The 20,688-nt window shown below is 36.1% G+C and overlaps 1 protein-coding gene across 1 annotated transcript in view; it reads left to right on the top strand.

Annotated features, from left to right (window-relative positions):
- Positions 1–7,493: 7,493 nt before the first annotated feature.
- The window catches only part of HELLS (helicase, lymphoid specific), a 40,390-nt gene continuing 27,195 nt past the window's right edge, over positions 7,494–20,688 (top strand). Inside the window, exons 1-6 of the mRNA XM_082854797.1 lie at positions 7,494–7,643; positions 8,080–8,201; positions 12,924–13,046; positions 16,183–16,239; positions 18,685–18,721; positions 18,805–18,869. Coding sequence (XP_082710923.1) covers positions 7,613–7,643; positions 8,080–8,201; positions 12,924–13,046; positions 16,183–16,239; positions 18,685–18,721; positions 18,805–18,869 — 435 coding nt within the window. The 5' untranslated portion in view covers positions 7,494–7,612. The remainder of the gene's footprint in view (positions 7,644–8,079; positions 8,202–12,923; positions 13,047–16,182; positions 16,240–18,684; positions 18,722–18,804; positions 18,870–20,688) is intronic.

The following is a 20,688-nucleotide window of genomic DNA, read 5'->3' as shown; positions in this document are numbered from 1 at the left end:
TTGTATATTTTGGAAATTAAGCCCTTGTAGGTCGAATCATTTGCAAATATCTTCTCCCAGTCTGTAGGTTGTCTTTTTCTTTTGGTAATGGTTTCCTTTGCTGTGCTAAAGCTTATAAGTTTTGATTAGGTCCCACTTGTTTATTTTTGCTTTTATTTCTAGTGCCTTGGGAGACCTAAGAAAACATTGGTACCATTTATGTCAGAGAATGTTTTGCCTATGTTCTCTTCTAGGAGTTTTATGGTATCATGTCTTATATTTAAGTATTCAAGCTATTTTGAGTTTATTTTTGTATATGGTGTGAGGGTGTGTTCTAACTTCATTGATTTGCATGCAGCTGTCCAATTTTCCCAATGCCACTTGTTGAAGAAGAGACTGTCTTTTCTCCATCGTATATTCTTGCTTCCTTTCTCAAAGATTAATTGACCATAGTTGTATGGGTTTATTTCTGGGCTCTCTATTCTGTTCCACTGATCCATGTGTATGTTTTTGTGCCAATACCATGCTGTTTTGATTACTGTAGCTTAGTAGTATTGTCTGAAGTCTGGGACTTTGCCTGCAGCTTTGTTCTTTTTCCTCAGAATTGCTTTGGCAATTCTGTGTCGTTTATGGTTCTGTATAAATTTTAGGATTATTTGTTCTCGGTCTGTGAAAAATGTCATGGGTAATTTGATAGGGATCTCATTAAAACTGTAGATTGCTTTGGGTAGTATGGCCATTTTAACCATATGAATTCTTCCAATCCAAGAGCATGGGATATCTTTCCATTTCTTTGATCATCTTCAGTTTCCTTTATCAATGTTTTATAGTTCTCAGCATATGTCTTTTACCTCCTTGGTCAGGTTTATTCCTAAGTATTTTATTTTATTTATTTGATGAGATTTTAAAAGGGATTTTTTGTTTACTTTTCCCTTTCTGATATTTCATTGTTATTGTAAAGAAAGGCAACAGATTTGGTTTTAGTATATTTTTTGACTCTACAAAAGTTAGGTAGCATTGGCAAAAGGGCATTGAGGTTTTCAAAGCCTCTGACTTTAGGATAACAGCTTTCATTGTAGCTTAGGAACTAAGGCTATTTTTATCTAGAACAGTCAACTTTTTAGAGTATACATTGTTGGAGGGTATAATACTAAAGCATATAATCATGGAATAATTTGTCTTAAAATGCCATATGGTTTATTATGATTTTTCATTTCCTATTTTTGTTTGGATAAGGTAAAATTAGTTTGTATTTCATGAGCATATTCAGACAGCAGAGATTGGTATAAAAGGCAAAAATCATGTGAGGTAGCAATGGAAAATCAGATTTTAATTTGCCACGATTGTTTTATAGTTTATCTGACATAATATAGTGTCAGAAAACAAAGTCTTACCTCTGGGGGGGAAGTGATTTTTGTATTGAATTCATATTATTTTGATTTTGTCGAAGCAGTGTCCAAAATATGAATTTCCAAATGTAGTGTCAGGGAGGAAGAAATTTTCCTCTACCCTTCTAAGTTTTTCTGGCAGGTTTAAGAATTAAATTGATGTGAGACACATTAACAGATTAACAGGAGAAGACAGGAGTTTAATAACATGTATTGTGGGAGAGAACCAGGAAAACTGAGTAACTCACTAAAATGACTGAAACCCTCACCTTAAATACTGTCTTCAGCTGAAAACAAAAGGGGATGTGGGGGGGTAGTGGTTTGAGACTTCAAAGGGGGAGGCAATGCATGTGGAGATGAAAAGCAAATGTTTGGTACACAGATGTTTGCTGGGCCTTGCAGTACACTGAGTGTACTCTGATCTCTAGGCCCTGCCGAGTGTTCCCCACCTCACCTAGCCCATATTCTTAGCTCTATTCCAGAACAGGCCCTCTGTCAAAATTCTTTTTGGCAGTAAAGGGGTCAGTAACAAGAAAAGCTTCCTGAGTCTTCTGTTTCTTAAAAATAATCAGGCTAAATTAATCCTCATGCCAAAGAGATACATTTTGGGGTGACAAATTCTGTGTCCCTACAGTGGTAAGACCATTAATTTGGACTTCACTGTTTTACAACATGTAAAAATGAAAATTAAATAATTTTTTAAAAGATTTAAAAATAATTTTTTTTTTTATTTCAGGGAAATTAGCTACTTCAGAGAGAGAAGATAGCCTTGCCCTTTAAAAATATTGTTTGCTAGAAATGCAAATCAAAACTACAATGAGGTGTGAATGGCCATCATCAAAAAGTCTACAAATAATAAATACTGGAGAAGGTGTGGAGAAGAGGGAACCCTCCTACACTGTTGGTGGGAATGTAAATTGATATAACTGCTACGGAGAACAGTATGGAGTTTCCTTTAAAAACTAAAAATAGAATTACCATGTGATCCAGCAATCCCACTCCTGGGCATATATTCAGAAAAGATGAAAACTTCAATTTGAAAAGATACATGCACTCCAATGTTCATAGCAGCACTATTTACAATGGCCAAGACATGGAAGCAACCTAAATGTCCATCGACAGATGAATGGATAAAGAAGATGTGGAATATGTATACAATGGAATATTACTCAGACATAAAAAAGAATGAAATAATGCCATTTGTAGCAACATGGATGGACCTAGAGATTATCATACTAAGTGAAATAAATCAGAAAGAGAAAGACAAAAACATATAATATCACTTATATGTGGAATCTAAAAAAAGTGATACAAATTAACTTATTTACAAAACAGAAATAGAATCACAGACATAGAAAACAAACTTATGGTTACCAAAGGGGGAAGGGAGGAGGATAAATTAGGAGTTTGGGATTAACAGATATACACTACTATATGTAAAATGGATAAACAACAAGGACCTACTGTATAGCATGGGGAACTATAGTGAATATCTTATAATAATCTATAATGGAAAAGAATCTGAAAAAGAATATATATATATATACATATATATGTATAACTGAATCATTTTGTACATCTGAAACTAACACAACACTGTAAATCAACTATGCTTCAATAAAAAACATATTGCTTATTTACTAAGAGTGTAATTGCAGAAGTGAGCTACTTCATACTTTGAATGAATGCAGGAACACTCGGTAAGCCCTGATTATGTGCCAAGCCCTGCCTCAATATTTTGATAGGCTACATAAAGTTACAAGGCTTGGGAAGTTAGCAAAACTGCATTTCCTTATAAACATTCTACCATTCATATCTTGGTTCCAATTGAGGTTTTATTTTGTACATTTTATTTTGTGAGTTGGGTTTATTTTCTAAAATACTCCAAGAAGGAAATTTGACTTTACGAAAATTGCATTGTGGGCTTCCCTGGTGGCACAGTGGTTAGGAATCCGCCTGCCAATGCAGGGGACACAGGTTCGAGCCCTGGTCTGGGAAGATCCCACATGCCACGGAGCAACTAAGCCCGTGTGCCACAACTACTGAGCCTGTGCTCTAGAGCCTGCGAGCCACAACTACTGAGCCCATGTGCCACAACTACCGAAGCCTGCGCGCCTAGAGCCCGTGCTCCGCAACAAGAAAAGCCACCGCAATGAGAAGCCCGCGCACCACAACGAAGACTAGCCCCCGCTCGCCGCAACTAGAGAAAGCCCACGTGCTCAACGAAGACCCAACGCAGCCAAAATTAATAAATAAATAAATTTTTAAAGTGCTTCATTTTTTGAACATTTAAGTAAACAGTACTTCCATTATTTAAGGTAAAAATGACATGTACTATTGCAATATATTTGAAAAAATCATTTTTGTAATAAAAGTGTAAATGATTAATATAGACGTGAAGGAGTATATAAAATTGATAACAATGGGGTATATACGTTTGTTCTCATTTTTCATCTTCATGTACAACACTATACAAAATGGTATAAAAGCAGAAAGTGAAGCCTCAAATGTCTTTGGTCTAAGCAGTATTGATAATCAATATTGTAAGTACATGATGTATTCTGATTATCAAATAAATCCCAAGGCTTTTAATTTTAGCTTCTATATTCTTAAAAAACTTTGAAAGGGAAGTATTAACTTGATTAAAACTTTTGTAGATTGTAAAATGCTTTGAATGCCTGTGTTTGGGCTTTAAAGTGTGAAAATGGAAAGTGTTTGAATGATAGGGTTTGTTTTATTGTTAATTTATACCAAGTGATTTTAAATAAATTGTGTATGCAGTAAATTTGTCATAACTTAGTGGTAATAGTTCTGATTTGATTTTTAAAGCCACTTACGTGAGCCGTTGAAAAAGTAAACAATTCTCATCACACTTTTAATTAGACTGCATGTTTTATGATCTTTTAAACGTGTGAATCAAATCCTATTATTCCTTAGTCAGGACCCTCTAGTGACATCATAATAAAAATCCAAATTTTTATTACAAGTTCCTATTTATTCTAGTCTCTATCTCTACAATTTCAACTGCCACTCAACCTTATTAACTTCACTGTGGATCTGATTTCTCAATCTCCCAATTTCCTATCTACCTAAGGGCTTTTACTCTTACTTTTCCTTTGGAAATATTCTTTGCCTAAGTCTTCGTATGGTTTATATTATCTTCTCATTTAGGTCTCTACTTAATGTCTGTTTACTCAGAGTCAGACTGTTCTCTACCCATCCTCTGTCAGTATCATGACCTTACCGTACTTCATATTTCTTTATAGTTATCTATTACTTACCACTAGCTAACATTATTTTATATAGTTGTCTATTGTTTCCACTACAATGTAAACTCTGAGTTCAGAAAGATTGTCTTGTCTTTTATTACCTCCGAATTGCTAGTGCCCAAAATAGCGCTTGGCACTACACATGATAGATATGGATGAACAGATTGTTTTTATTTTGGACCATTCCTAGTGAACTTACCTTTCATTTAAAATATTTTTATTAGCTTATACAATTAGTTAGAAACTCAGATCATTTCTGGTTCACTCAGAAGTTCAACACTTAGAGATTGGCTAGAGGAGAATGAACTAGTAGACGTCAGAAATAGGAATATCAGGAGAGTGTGGGGGTCAGAAAAAACAAGGGCCAAATGTGTTTCCATAAAGAAGTGATCAATAGTGTCAGGTGTCAATGAGGTTGAGATGAGGACTGAGAGATGTCCATTAAATTTGACCATGCATAGTCATTGATTTCCTTTGTTACTTTGGTGTGTGTTCAAGTATTTAAGTACTAATGGAAAATATTCAGTAGAGGTTTAAGAAATAAAGAGTGAATGGGGTAATGTATAATCTAAGGTTCCTGAATAGGCTGCAGGGAGATGGATCCAGAGCATATCATGAGAGAAAGTGGAAAAGGTGTCAGATGTAGGTAGCTTTGTAAGTTTGGTGTTGGGAATCTGGAAGGGGAGTTCTGTCTCGTAGCCATTGTTTACTTTGTGAGGTAGGCAGGAAGTGGGGCCATATAAGCAAGAGGGAGCAGTGGTTTTGTTTTTTGACTGTTTTGTTTCACTTCTTTGATTGGGTGGATGGTGAAGCCATTAAGAAGTCTAGAAGAAGACGGCATTTTGTGGCTCATCTGGACAGTCTGCCTCTGATTTTTTGTGCCACACCCTCTTGTCAACTCTGCTTCAATCATACTGGTCTTCTTCTGATACTCAAAACATACCCAAGCTTATTCCTGCCTTATTCTCTTTGCCCTAGCTGTAGCTTCTGCTTGGCCCATTCTTCCCCTGGACTAGCTGGCTGCTTGACATTTGGTTCTCAGCTTAAAAGTCTGTCACTTCCTCAGATACCTGATTACCCAGTCTAAACTAACTACCCAGTTACTCTCACACCACTCTATTCTAATATTTTGCAGAGAATTTCTCACATATACGTAGTTGTCTCAACTCCTGGAAGGTGAGTTCCATATCAACAGGAATCCTGTTTGCCTGGTTCACTGCTGTACAGCACCTAGAAAAGTTACAGGTACCCAGATGACATTTAAATGTATACCCTTAAAGTGAATGAACAAAACTTTTCATAGCCACTCTTGAGGTCTGCACAGTGGCAAACATGTCCGGAAACACCCAGTGCAACTCGTGTCAAGTGTGGGGCTAAGATATTAGATGAGATTCCTGTCCTTTGACAATGAGATGAAATTGCCTTGAATTCCATCCCATGTGTGTTTGGATAAATCTTCCCCATTTGATCTCTGAGGAATCAGAAGGGAAGTTGTTGGCCTTGAGTTGATCATCGAAGTCTGTAGAGCAGATACTGCATGGAACAACAGAGAAAAAACAGACAGAAAGACTGGGGAGGTGGGCCACAATTGAGTTCAAAAGAGGGAACAAGAAAAGATTTTCAGTACCTTAGGGGAAACCCCTGTAAAAAGCAGTATTTCAGAAGTCGGGGCAAGAAATTTCAGAGTTAGTTTGGTGAAGGTCAGAAATCTTAGTAGTGTGAGACTGACTGATAGCTATTGTCTTTGATAAGAAAGAGGTATGATTTAAGAATAATTCCTAATGGAGGTTATAATTTATCTTAATACTGAACTAGTTTTCCAAAGACCTGGGTTTGGCTACTGTTGTATCACAAAGTGACTGTAGGCTTCTGGGCAAGTTAATTTATCCTCTGTGAGCATCAGTTTTCTCACCTATAACGTAGGGATAAAAACAATCTGCTCTGCTAATCTCAGTGTTATGAAGGTTGCTGAAGATGGTTATGAGGGACGTGACGTGCATTGTAAACCCTTAAATTTTGTACAATTACAAATAATTAAAGTTGTCGGAGTCAGAAATGGAGGAAACAGGTGGTTACATGGCAGGTATACCATAAATTCTGAGGTTGGGGCGAGGGTGGCAAAAGAACTTGTTAAAAAGGACTGCAGGTAAGAAAGGGAGGGACTGAAGGCTGAAGTGAAAACCAAGGGACAAGAAAAGCCCAGCTCCTCCCTTCAGGTGCCTTCTCTAGTAACTGGTCTATTGAATTCCTGAACCTTACGTCTTTTCTACTGGCCACTCCGGTAGGCTTATCACTGCATTAAGTTCTCCCTTATCCTGAAATAACTTTTCAACAAGAACGCTACCATAATCTTATTTCTCTCTCCTATCCCAGCCACAAAAAGAGCCCTCTTCTGGGTCATTTCGGGGAATTTTCACTCAAAATGTGAACTGCAGATGGTGGCAAAGTTTAGCAATATTAGTCTCTGACATCTTCACCTGGATACTCAGTACATCTTTCTACCTAAAGGATCATCCATTGGCAGGATTTAATCACTTTAGCCAGTGTGTGAAGGTACCTTGCAAACAGCGCTACTGAAGTCTGCATGGTGCGGCACCATCATCAATTAGGTGAGGAAACCGGGCCCTCCACGGTAGGCAGACTCGCCTAGTATCACACAGCTCGTTTAAGGCTGACTTCTGCAGCAGAACCCAGCTTCCCCAAACCCGAGGTCCTCGGAAAAGCTCACAGTCTCCCAAGAGAGTTCTGACGAAAACCAAACTTCGCCAAGTCTCGCGCCACCGGGACTCGGGGGCGGGGTGGAGAGCACGAAGTATCGCGAGATGACGGCGTTTTCCCGCGAAGGAGAAGCGCGCGTTTTTCTCTGGCTGGACACCTGGCCGGGAGACTGGGACCGGCAAGCGGCTGGGAGGTTTTAGCGCGCGGCGTTGCAGGCGCTGTGAGGAGGGCACCCGGTTCCGGAGTGTGTGTCCAGCCATGCCGGCGCAGCGCCCCGCTAGCAGCGGCGGTGAGTGAGGAGAACCTGCCTCCCGGAGCGGGCGGCGGCGTCTGGGGCGGGGGTGCGGGAGCAGCATGGAGAGACTGCCGCCGAGCTTTTGAGGGGAGAGGCGACCCCGGGCAGAGACTGAGGAGGAAAGGAGGGTTACCTTTTCTGTGGGGAGTGAGTGGGGGACACCCGGAACTGCGCATATTTGCATGGTATAGGAAATTTGACACAGGGGAGCTGCGTTTTCCCAAACATCTCCATTTGTAAACTGGGGTCCAGGCAGCTTGTTGACATAGTGAAGGCTTAGGATGTCTTCTGAGAGGTGATACTGGCGTCCCCCTGGGTCTTCATGGTTTGCCGCAAATGCACCTGGGAAAGGGAGGAAGGTTGTTTACTCGGAAGTTGAGTAACTGGTCATTTTTTAAAGCTGCAATTTAAAAGCCTTGTCCCCTCCTAGGGTCCGTAGCTCCAGATATGGTTGAACAGCCGGAGACTGCCGTGATTACCCCAGCCATGGTAGAGGAGGAAGAACAGCTTGAAGCTGCTGGGCTAGAGAGAGAGAGGAAGATGCTAGAAAAGGTAAAATAGGCATCAAGTTCATCGTCGGGGGTGTGGTTTGTGTGCTTAAGTTTACTAGTCTGGTTTTTCATCAGCTTTAAAACGGGCTTCCTTATTTATCTCTGTTTACCGATGCTATTTTTGAGAAACCTTTGCATGAGCTTTGAATGAGGCTTCTATCAGATATAGTCTTGGTCTATAAAGTGGCCTCATTTCTCTTAAGTGAGCATTTCAAATTGATTGTTTAGCTATTATAATTCTTCCAAAGTCGGTAGTGAATTATTTTTAGTGAATTCTTTCAGTGCTGTTTTCCACCTAAGTGATCAACTTGTTTTTTGCTTTCTTTTACATTTCTTGGACTATTGCCGAGTAAGATCCTTTAGGTTAAAATGTGATGTACTTTTTCAACGAATAGTTAATTATCCTTGTGGTTTTCTGGTACAGAGTATTTTGTAGGTTACTAAAAGCAGTTTTTAACCTCTTGAAAAACTTCAGTTTTTAAGTATATTTTATTCCAGTACTGTCCCACCCTGTTGCTTCATTATTGCATATGCAAGAAGACTGACACCTACTACATCTTATGTGCTGCCTACTAAGTGATTTTCTTGTAATAATTTATTTAACCCTCCCAGTATTATGGTTATTTAGGTACTTTTGATATCTCCACCTACATACGATGAAACTGAGGTAATTGGGGATCAGGTCACACACTAGTGAACTCAAGTTTGGCTGTCTCCAGAGTTCTTGTCCTTAACACTAAACCTCTCTGAGGACATTAATATTGAATTAACTCCATGTAATTACAGAACTACTCAAATTGGGGAATAATGCACTCCAAAGGCAAGTAATGAATTAGTTAGTCCCTGCTATTTTATATCAACAATAATGATAATTTTGTTAGCATTTTTGACACCTCATGATCATTTATTGTGAGTCAGTCACTGTTCTGAATGCTGTACATGTATTTTACTCATTGAATCCTCAATAGTATCAAGTAGATATCATTATTAAACTCATTATGATTACTGTTATTAAACTTACTAGTTTAATTACTAGTATAAACTATTACTTTTATTAAAATAGTCTATAAACTAGGTTCTATTTTCATTCCACTTTACAGATGAGGAAACTGAGGCACCTAGAGGTTGCCTGGGGTCCCTCAGCTAGAGATGGTAATGTAGGCCATGTGGTTCCAGAATTTAACCACCTTGCTATACTTTCACTCCAGTATATAATAGTTCCATTATTACTGATCATCTGTAGTTGACCATAATCTGGTAAGGTAGTATATTAACAAATTGTAATAGAATTAGGAGGTCAACCTTGAACCACCTTTACTCATTCTATGAATTCCTACAGTACTTTGTTAGACAGTATTATCCTTACTTACTTGATTCTTTCTCACTTTGTTTCTTGAGGGCACATCACATTGTTTTGTTTTTGTAGGCTGTGCACCTGGCAAATAGTAGGCTATAGTAAATGTCTATTGAATTTCTAACTAAGGTAAAAGAATATTTTATAATATATTACCTAACATATATGATTATATAAATAAAATAAATATACTTACTAGCCATTGTAACAAGGTGAATTGTAAAGGATGAATCCTGGGGCATGGTCCAGAGTAGAATCAACTCCAGAGATTGTAAGTGATAAACCCTTAATTTTGAGTAGTGTAGTTCACTTTTATAACCCATGAAGATTGTTGGTTAAGGAAATGCTATTTGAAGAAAGATATGAGGTGTAATAAGAATACATTTCAAGAATGCATGAGTTCAAGTGAAGAAAGATTATTTTCACATTTAAAAAAGGTCTATCAGGGAATTCCCTGGTGGTCCAGTGGTTAGGACTCCAGGCTTTCACTGCTGTGGGCCCAGGTTCTTTCCCTGGTCGGGGAACTAAGATCCCACAAGCGGTGCGGTGCGGTGTGGCCAAAAAAAATTTTTTTAAATAAATAAATTTTAAAGGTCCGTCAAAATTTATAGTACCATAAGTATTTGCTGATTAAACTAGGGATCAAAATAACTTCTACTTTCAGTGAAATTTTTAAGCTCTTGAACATTTTGCAATCCTAAAGTTTTTTGGAATTGTTACTCTTGAGGGATAGGTATGGTACAACTAGCTTTTCTTTAGCAGTTATGCATCATAGAACTTAAAATAGCAATTTTTAATCCATTTTTCAGTACTTCCATGAATAAAGCTCTTTTCAATCCTATTAGTGCAGGGTGTAATTTGCTAAAAACCTAGTAGGATTGTGGTTCATTGTTATTATGTATCTTTTTATGTACAGGTATTGAAAGAATTTGATTACTTTTTGCCCTTGACACTTACAAATTATTCCCTCAATGACTGTAGAGAAAATTCTAAGAATAAGTCTCTCTCTTACATGTCTTTGGAGCCAAAAAATTCAGTACACAAAAGTAATGATTCCTTTTCTTTTGGGAGAATTCAGTATTTATGGGCATATATTTAGAAGTACTTGAGAGAGGAAGAGCTAGCTTAAGTTCTTAATGAGAAGCATTTACTTTGCTTTAGGAGATTTGAAGGTTTGTGAAGATCCTGGAGAATGATTTTGACATTCATTTGCTACAGTTATTTTCTTTGACTTTTCACCTGCATTTCCTTTTGAAAGAAGTCATTGTTAGTCTAGAATACTTGAGAGTAGCTTTAACTTCTGTGTATGTGGGGGAAGGGGAATGGTAAGAGTTGTGAGGGTTCTTGGAAAGGTAAAAAAGGAAAACAGTTCATATTGTGTAACCTGAAATAGAACTCCCTCCGCAAAATAAAGAAATAAATAAAACTGGGGTTTGGGAGAGGTAATGGGGTAGACAGTGGAGAATTTATGCTCTTGGTGGCCACTGGCATACTCTCTCACTCTCTCATCAAGAGTTGCTTCCCGCCAGGCACTCAGTATTGAATACTTTCCACAGATGAAGCTACAATTTACTTTAATATTAACAAATAACAAAATTAAGTCAAGAGAGAGTAATGATAGATGAGAAGATTTACTACAGAATTATTTTGAAATACAGAAGACTGGGTTTAAAGGTTAACCATTGGCATATTCTAATTATATTATAAATTATTGTTCCATGATGGCGCCTTTAAGCTTTAATTACTTTAAAGATGTATGCTGATTTATTCTGAACAGGACTTAAGGCAGCAGATAAATTAAGCACAAAGTATTTTAACTAAAATAAAGTTAAGTTTAAGAATTCATTTTTATAAAGTTTTAAGTAATTTCATCTCATTTATAATATCCATTTCATTCAGTGACTGACTATTGTAATCATAGTAGTATGTTGGTAATAGTAAAAGAAAGGCTGTCCTAAAAGAACTGAAAATAGAATTTTATGAGACGTCAACAGATTATCTGCACGGGTAAGACTATGGATGATTTTTTAAAGATTTTTTATTTTCTTGTAATGCGCATGTATTTCATTAAATTTATTCTTAGGTATCTTATTGTCACTGCTTTTGTAATAGAAAATAAATTTATTTTGAAAGAAAAATTAGATGACATAACATCTGGGAAATATAAGTTAGTATATACTGGTGTCTGATTTATAAGGTCAAGCCTTAACACTAAATTAAATTTACCTCACACACACACACTCAGGAGTGGAATTGCTGGTTAGTAAGATTTGCATATATTCAACTCTCACTTGACTTCAGCCCACTTAATGCTTTTCTTTTGAGTTCAGATTACAGTATTTGGTTGGCAAATTATGAACTGGATTTGGCCTTATGTCTGTTTTAGTGGAACACAACTTTTGTTTACATGTTGTCTATAACTGCTCGAAGGCAGATTTGAGTATTTGCAATACAAACCATATCATGCTGAAATATTTAAATATTTGCCCTTTGCCCTTTTACAGAAAATGTTTGTGGACCGTTGAACTATACTATTTATTTGTTGCTTTTGTTTTCTCTCTTGTGCCCTCTGTTATTGGTCTGTTAAAATGTTTAACTTTTATTGTGAATTGAGAGGGTTCCTCCTCAGCCACTAGACTGTTGTATACTCTTACAAATCAATAAATAAATGGTGTGTAAAAGTAATATGGAAAGCAGAGGTTTGTAAATGGAAGGCGTACAGAGGTGAAAGATAAAGGTAAGAGTATGAGAGTAGAAAGCTAAAAGGTAAGGGCAAAGCTTGGGCAACACAATACTGAGGAGGAAAGAGGCTTGTAAGAAATAGACAGTAGATTTAGCACGTTTAAATATTTTGACAATATAGTTTTTAAGTTCTAAAACTAGATGTTCTGATTCCTAGCCAATGAGACTATCTTTTAATTCCATTGCTCCTTCAAATTAAACTGGTGTATAAAATTTTTCTTTTCTGAAATGATTTGGTTTTGTAAAAACTTAAATACAACTTGAATTAAATATTTGCTTTCTCACTTTAATTTCAAATATTTTGAAAATGGACCTTCAATTCTGTAGATGCCAATAACCATATATTCAGTGTCTGAAATTTCAGTATTTTGGTAGCCAAGCTATACTTTGCCAGATTGCCTGTTGAACCCCAGAATCATATTTTTTTTAGCTATTCTAGGTTTTTGTTTGGAAGATAACCATTTTTAGTAAGTGAATTTAATATTATAAAAATATTTTTCATGAACTACAGGAAATATATTAAACCTAAAGAGCAGTTGTTTAGTCATCTTTGTTACACCTTATGCAAAAAAAATCAGTGTATGTCAGGAAACCGTTAATAATTATGGAAACTTTCTCTTTGGATAGGCTCGCATGTCTTGGGATAGAGAGTCCATGGACATTCGATATCGTAGACTTCAGCATTTGCTTGAAAAAAGCAATATTTACTCCAAATTTTTATTGACTAAAATGGAACAGCAGCAGTTAGAGGTATGTATATGTGATTAATTATAGCTAATAGCTTAAATTTTTAAAATAAGCTTTATTGAGATATAAATTACATACAATAAATTGCACACATTTTAAGAGTTAGATGAGTTTTGACCTGTGTAACCACCGGCACAGTCAAGATAAAGAACATTTCCATTATCCCAAGAAGTTTTCTTCTCTCAGTGGTCTCTGCTTCTGTCCCCGGACAACCACTGGTTTCTGTTTTCTGCCACTATAAATTAGTATTGTTTTTTCTAGAATATTATATAAATGGAATCATATGATAAGCACTCTTGGTGTCTCACTTCTTTAGCTCAGCATATTTTTAAGATTCACTTACATGTATTAATTTAGTAGATCATTTTTATTCCTAAGAAGCATTCCATTGTATGAATATACCAACATTTTTTAAAAATTATGAATACTGTATTAATTAAATGAACAAGGATTAAGAACTAGGACATAAATATTTTTGCACCTACATTTCTGCTTCTCTTTCCCATCTCCTTGCCTCGTTTACCATCCTAACCCAGAGGTAATTACCATCATGAATTTTGTATTTATCATTTTTCTGCTTAAAAAAATAGTTTAACATATATCACATATGTATATATCCATAAACAGTGTGTATTTTTGGTCTTGCTTATTTTGAACCTTATAAGAATGGTATCATACTATATGTAGTTCTTCTGTAGTTTGCTTTTGTCATTCAAGATGTGTTTCATTCAAGAGTAACTGCTTCTAAGCAGACTTTAGAACAAAACTCCTGTTTTTAGTTCCAACTTCATCCTCACTGTGCTGCCTGCCAATCCCTGAGCTGTTGGAGTTTCCTCAATATAAATTGCTTTACTCCAACATTTATTTTTTTATTCACCTGTTAACTGATTTTTATCCTGTCCAGTGATATTTTTTGGATGCCAGAAATTGAGAATTTTATGTTGCTCAGTCTCCTTTTCTAAAAATTGCTTTATTGAAATATAACTGATATACACAAAACTGTACATTTAAAAAATGTATACCCATGAAGCCACCACAACCAAGGTAATGAACATAACCATTAATTCCAAAAAATTCTTCCTGTCCCCCCATTTTTAATGAGATACAGTTGACATGTAACATTATATTAGTTTCAGGTGTACAGTGTAATGATTCAATATTTGTATATATTGCAAAATGATCACAGTAAGTCTAGTTAACATTGTCACTGTACACAGTTAAAAAAAATTTTTCCCTTGTGACGGGAACTTTTAAGATTTATTCTCTTAACAACTTTCAAATATGCAATAAGTATTATTAATTATGGTCACCATGCTGTATAGTACATCCCCATCCATGACTTGTTTATTTTATAACAGGAAATTTATACCTTTTGACCTCCCCCCTCACCCCCCCACCCCCCAACCACTGGTCTGTTCTCTGAATCTGTGAGCCTTTTTTTTTTTTAAGATTCCACATGTAAGTGAAATCATACAGTATTTGTTTTTCTCTCTTATTTCACTTAGCATAATGCCCTCAAGGTCCATCCATATTGTTGCAAATAGCAAGATCCCATTCTTTTTTTTATGGCTGAATTCTGCCCCTTTTATTTAATTTTCTCCCATCCCTCACTTCCTGTCTTCATCACCAGATAGCCACTGATCTGCTTTCTGTTATTATAGATTTGTTTGCATTTTCTGTTGGTGTTAGGTTCTTTTAGCTTTTATGTCTGAAAAAGTCTTCATCTACCTTTATTTTTGAAAGATTTTCTACTGGGTGAAGAATTTATTTTTCTTTAGTGCTTCCCCCCCACCCACTTGCAGTATTTTAATGATGTTTCACTGCTTTCTAGCTTACGTTGTTTCTAACAAAGCCAAAGTCCTTAGGATGGCCTACAAGACTATAAGCAGTCTGGTTGCCTCCCTCAACCCCCATACCTTTCAGACCTTGTTCTAGGTGTGTTTCCGGCCTTTAGGCCTTTGCACTGGCTGTTTTCTACTTGGAACCCTCTTCTCAATAGATATCTGCCTGGCTTACTTCATCATCATCTTCAAGCTTTGGCTTACATGTTTTCTCAATGAGACCTGCCCTGACAACCTTAAATAAAGTTACCTGGCACCTCCATCCTCACACTCCTGATCCCCTTTACCTTGTTCTTTTCTTCGCATTGCATTTATCATCTAAGACACTGTATAATTTATTTATAGTCCACTAGAAGTATGAAGATTTAAAAACTTGGGCAAGTGTCAGTACTACAATAAATCCTTTTGTCCCCATCATTCACATTTAACAGTTATCAATCAAGATTTCGCTACATTTGCTAAATTCTCTTTTTCCTTTGTTGAAGCCCTTTTTAACCCTTCGTTTGGTAAAATGAAACAGAAAAACATACCAAGCTTAATGACTCACTGTAAGGTAAATACGCTTTTAAACACCTCTTGGAAGTGGTTTGAATCGTTTTCTGTCCTGCTTTTAAAGCTTTGTTAGGGGGCTTATGGAACAGCTTTTTTAGTCCAAGAATAACTTGGTCCCTCTTCTGAATGTTCTTGAAGCCCCATACATTAAGAGGCCCTTCAGCTTTGGCTGACGGGAATGTGAACTGTTCCGAGCCCTTGTGAGCACAGGGATTTTTCTACCTGCTTTCTAGTTGCTCTTTTCCTGGCCTTCATTTTCTTACACTCATACACTGATCAGTACTCAGCCTGAGGATGCCACTACAGATCTTCAGAGCCTCTTTTGTATGAAACTGTCTCCTCTCTGATACTTGACCTTGGTTTGCTAGCTCCTCTGAGTTTAGCACTCTGTCTTTTCAACTCAGGAAGACTGTTGAGCTCTATTTGGGTTCTCCCTCCATTATTTGCACTTGGAAGTTGCCTCCAGGCAGTAAGCTGGGCAATCAGAAGATTCACGTGGTTCGTGACAGTGTTCACTGTTCTTTGCTGCGTGTTGCTGAAAACCACTGATATATTTTATCTAGATTTTAGTTGCTTAAGGCAGGAGGGTAAATCTGTTCTCTGTTACTCCATAAAGGCTTGAATCGCAAGTTCTTGTTTTTTAATTTTTATATACAGTTTCTTCATTGCGAACTTAAGTTATTTGAGATGTGTGTTTCATACTTTGCATTTTCCACTTTTGACACTAAGAAAAAATTATGTTACAGGAACAGAAGAAGAAAGAGAAATTGGAGAGAAAAAAGGAATCTTTAAAAGTTACTAAGGTAATAGTAAGCTAGAATATTTTGTATATGTTACCTTAGATATCGAAGACATTCTCTTGTATTCTTTTGACTACTGATCATCTATTTAATTTTAATCTTTATCTGCTAACCTATCTTTGTTGGTTGCATAGAAATATGTAAAATCTGTTTCTCAGTATTTTATTTATTTAGGGTTTTTTTTGTCTCAGTATTTTAGATATATGGGAGGAGAGCTAAACTATGACCTTTTTAGTTTCTTATTCTGTGGACTATATTTCATAATAGCAAAATTTCACTTTCTTATCTGGGGAAAAATCTGCAAATATTTTATACCTCAAGGCATTTTATAAGTCGCCAGCTCTTTTGGAGCATGTAATGCTTACTCTTCTTCATGCTTCTAACCTCATCATGTCAACTTGGAGCCATAAGAATAATCTAAATTTGTATCTTGTACATAGCTGTAGCAGTGGAACCAAAATTGGAACATATGACATATATGGTAATAGCATTTCAGATAGAGCATTCATTTAGGGATAGCCTGAATTTTAGATGTGATCTTTTTGGGGACTATGTTTTAACATGAGGCTGTTTAATGCCATATTGATAGGGATTATACAAACAACACTTGTGTTAGTGAAAAGACAAATAATAAAGGTAACATTTATTGAGTACTTACTATGTGCCGGGCATTGTTCTAAGCTTTACATGTTTTTACTTAACTCTCAAAGCAGCTCTGTTAGGTAGAGATACTGTTATTATCTACATTTTATGTATAAAGAAGCTGATGCAAGGAGATAAAGCACAGTTCATCCTCATTATTTATAGATCCCATACTTGCCACTTAGCCTATTTGCTAAAATTTGTCACCTGTGTTTTTGTGGTCATTCAGACATGTGTATATGCAGAATGGCAAAAAATTAAGAGTCCCAACATGCACATTCCCAGCTGAGGTCAAACAAAGCTATCTGCCTTATTTAAGTTGTCACAGTGTAAACAAGTGTCCTCTTTGTGGTCTATTTAATGCCATGATTTTTGCATTTTTGTGGTTTTGGTGGTTTTGCTGTTTAAAAGACTGTCAGCCACATTGTGCTGAAGTGCTGTCTAGTGTTTCTATTGCAAGAAGGCTGTGATGTTCCTTATGGAGAAAATAGGTGTGTTAGATAAGCTTCCTTCAGATGTGAGTTACAATGCTGTTGGCTTTGAGTTCAGTGTTAATCAGCATATGTTTTAAATGAGCTGTGTTTAAACAGCAACATACATAAAATAGGGTTATGCGTTGATCAGTTGATGAAGATGTGACCAGAGGCTTGCAGGAACCTAAACTTGTATTTCTTCTAGATGCACTGATTCAGTGTTCACTAGTTCAGTATTCACAGCGACTTTATAGAACACAACTATTGTGAATGAGAATTGACTAACTTTGAAGGTCACATATCTAATAAATAGTAATGCCAGGATTTGAACCTAGGATTAATTTCGGATTCCACACTTAATTTCTATACCAAACTGCCTTTGTTAGAAAATATCAAAATGCCAATAGGAAAAATAGGTAGGGTATCTTTAAGTCCAGTTACTTGATTCTTAGTGTGGTTATTGGTGATGTTAAAGTACATAGCAGATAACTCTGCAACAAAAGCAATTGTGGAAAACTGATGTTCGACTCAGTTGCGAATTCCAGGAACTTATTTTGGGGTTTTGAAGAATGTACTTATAATTTTACTGGCTTAATCATTTACTCGGTACTCTTCAAACTGCCGATTTCAATCAGCCTTCACTTTCACCAAGCTAACTTTTTATACCAGGTTTTGGGTTTTTTTCCCTTTATTCTAAAGGTGTCAGCCATTAAATTCTGCCTATTCCATTTCACTAGTCTCTTTTGGTATTTTCTTTTTTAATCCTTTAAATTTTTAACTTCATTTTTATATTTACCTTATTTCTTTGTCATTTTTATTTTTCATACATGTTGTCTACCTATTCTTTGCCAGCTCTCATTCTGAAACTTTGTTTTTGAACACTTCTTCCTTTCCCTTATCTCCTTTCACTAGTAATTTTTCAGTTGGTTTTCTCTTTTATTTCTACTGTCAGTTGTATTTAACTTATAAATTATACTGAAAATGAGTACTCCTTCCATACCATACCCAATGAGTATCTTCAGCATAAATATACAGTTAGAGAAGATGTACATGGTAATTTCAAAATAAAAATGCCTTCTTTGTTTAGTTTTGAAATGTCTCTTACATGGAAGAAAACTGAGGAAAGTAGAGTCTTTGGGAAAAAGTAGAGGGATATGGTTACGAACAAGTTATAGTAGGGAAATACAGAAAAAGATTACCTTTTGGTAAGCATAATAGTGAAGAGTTGTGGATGTGGTTCAACTGCAAGGAAAGCTAACCTAATCAGTGCCTTTTAACATGTAATACCGTAGAAGTCTTTAGGAAAATAATAATCTAAATCCTTGTTTTGTAGGGTAAAAATTCCATTGATGCAAGTGAGGAGAATGCAGGTAAATTTCCTTGTTCCAGTTTTGAAGACTATGTGTTTATACTTTTGTTTTAATTACTATAAAAAATAAACTTTTTTTTATAGTTATGAGAAAGAAAAGAGGAAGAGAAGATGAATCATACAGTATTTCAGAGGTCATGTCAAAAGAGGTAAAAATAAAGGGGGAGGGACACATAAGATTCGATGTTGAGTAAAACCTATTGTGGGTTTTGAACCACCTTAAAGCTGTATTGATTACTGTTATTTACCTGGGTTTTCAGCCAGTTAAGTATTTTAAGGAGGAAGATGGTACCATCTTCCTGTTTGTTAAAGGAGCATGAGTTTGGCCTAATCAGAAATTATTATAACTTCTTAGAACCTCAAAACTGTATCTTAAGAACTCTGTTCTTTGTTTGAAAACCATTAAGGAACTAAAATCATAAACTCATTTCTAAAGCCATTTCTTTTTTCACCTTCTCACGTATTACCTCATTAAATAGAAACTAATTAGAGTGTCCTCAGTTATGACAAACCCTAAATATTCCTTAAGCATAATTTAATGTATCACATTCTTAATATTAAAAAAATTCTAACCTTAATTACCTACTCCATTTTTCTTTTATCTGAGATTCTAACTCTTTACATCTTCATAAGGTATAAAGTTTCACATAATACTTGTCTTTAGTCTAGGGATGTACTCTGATATTTTCCCTTTTTTCCCATTTAAAAATAATAGTTGAGACCCACTCAATTTATTATGGAACACACTCAGCCTGCAGTTTGAAAACACTATTAATGAGATTTATTGAAGTTTAGCTAATCACACGGCTGTTATTTTAATTCATCAAATGTTGGTGGCATATCTGCTATGGACAAACTTTGTTCTAAGTGGATAAGATCAATTAGTAAAGAAAGGTAATTGTAATAGGAAAGAACCTTTTGTATTATAAGTTAGTCACTAAAGGGATGTTGCCTATAAGCTTAAATTATACATAATGGCCCATCTCTGGGAACCCTGCTTCCCAGGAATGAGCATTAAGCTAAAATACCTTTGTTTAGCTCACAGGAAACATCCTGACCAGGCCCACCTGTGAATGACTGAAGGGAGGAAGAAATTAACACATCCCCTCCAGAGGCTGATGGGAACCAGAAAATGTTTGACTTTACTCCACCACCACCACCCCCTTTTAGTATAAAAGGAGCCTGAATTCTAACTCAGGCAAGATGGTTCTTTGGGGCATGAGCCCACCATCTTCTCGGTTTGCTGGCTTTCCGAATAAAATTGTTATTCCTTGCCCCAGCAACTCGTGTCTTTTGATTATTGGCCTGTCAAGCAGCGAGCAGTACGAGCTTAGACTCGGTAACATAATCACTGTCTTTGCCTTTGCCTATATCCAGTGAGAAAAATTTAGAAGGAAGTAGTCAAATATAATTGGATAATTGGAAAACGCTATTGAGCATATAAAGGGGCTCTTAACTCAAGCAGGAGGTTCATAAAGGTTTCATCTAGGAAGTTGAGACTTGGATAAAAGTTAAATCATTTAGAGGTGGGGTAGGTTAATAGGGAAATAGTAAGATATAAGGAGGATACTGGGGATGTGTTGTAGGAAGAGAAAATAACCTTTGACCAATGTCCAGAGGCAGGAAGTTCCTGGAAAGTTAAAAAAACTTAAAAGGAAATTATATTTGGCTCCAGTTTGTAAATAAACAAGTGGTGAAGGATGAAGCTATAGAGGTAAGCAGTGTCAGGAGTTTAGGAGGTTTAATTTCTAAAAAGAATACTTAGTAATTGGTATCGTTTTGAGTCATTCACAAATTGTTCTCCAAAAAGGTTCAGCTTATCTATCCATTTTAAAAGACAGCTCTTCTATCCGTTCTCTATATAAAATCTCTTCGGCCTTAGAATATGAATATCTATACTTACATAATACTTTACATATACACATGTATGTATGTATGTGGTGTCATTCACTTTCATGTCCTGTCATT

Source organism: Leucopleurus acutus (genome assembly GCF_964270905.1).
Source record: "Leucopleurus acutus genome assembly, chromosome: 14".
In the NCBI taxonomy this organism is placed as follows: Eukaryota; Metazoa; Chordata; class Mammalia; order Artiodactyla; family Delphinidae; genus Leucopleurus; species Leucopleurus acutus.
Note: the sequence above shows the minus strand (reverse complement) of the source record. Positions and strands in the feature narration are given on the sequence as shown.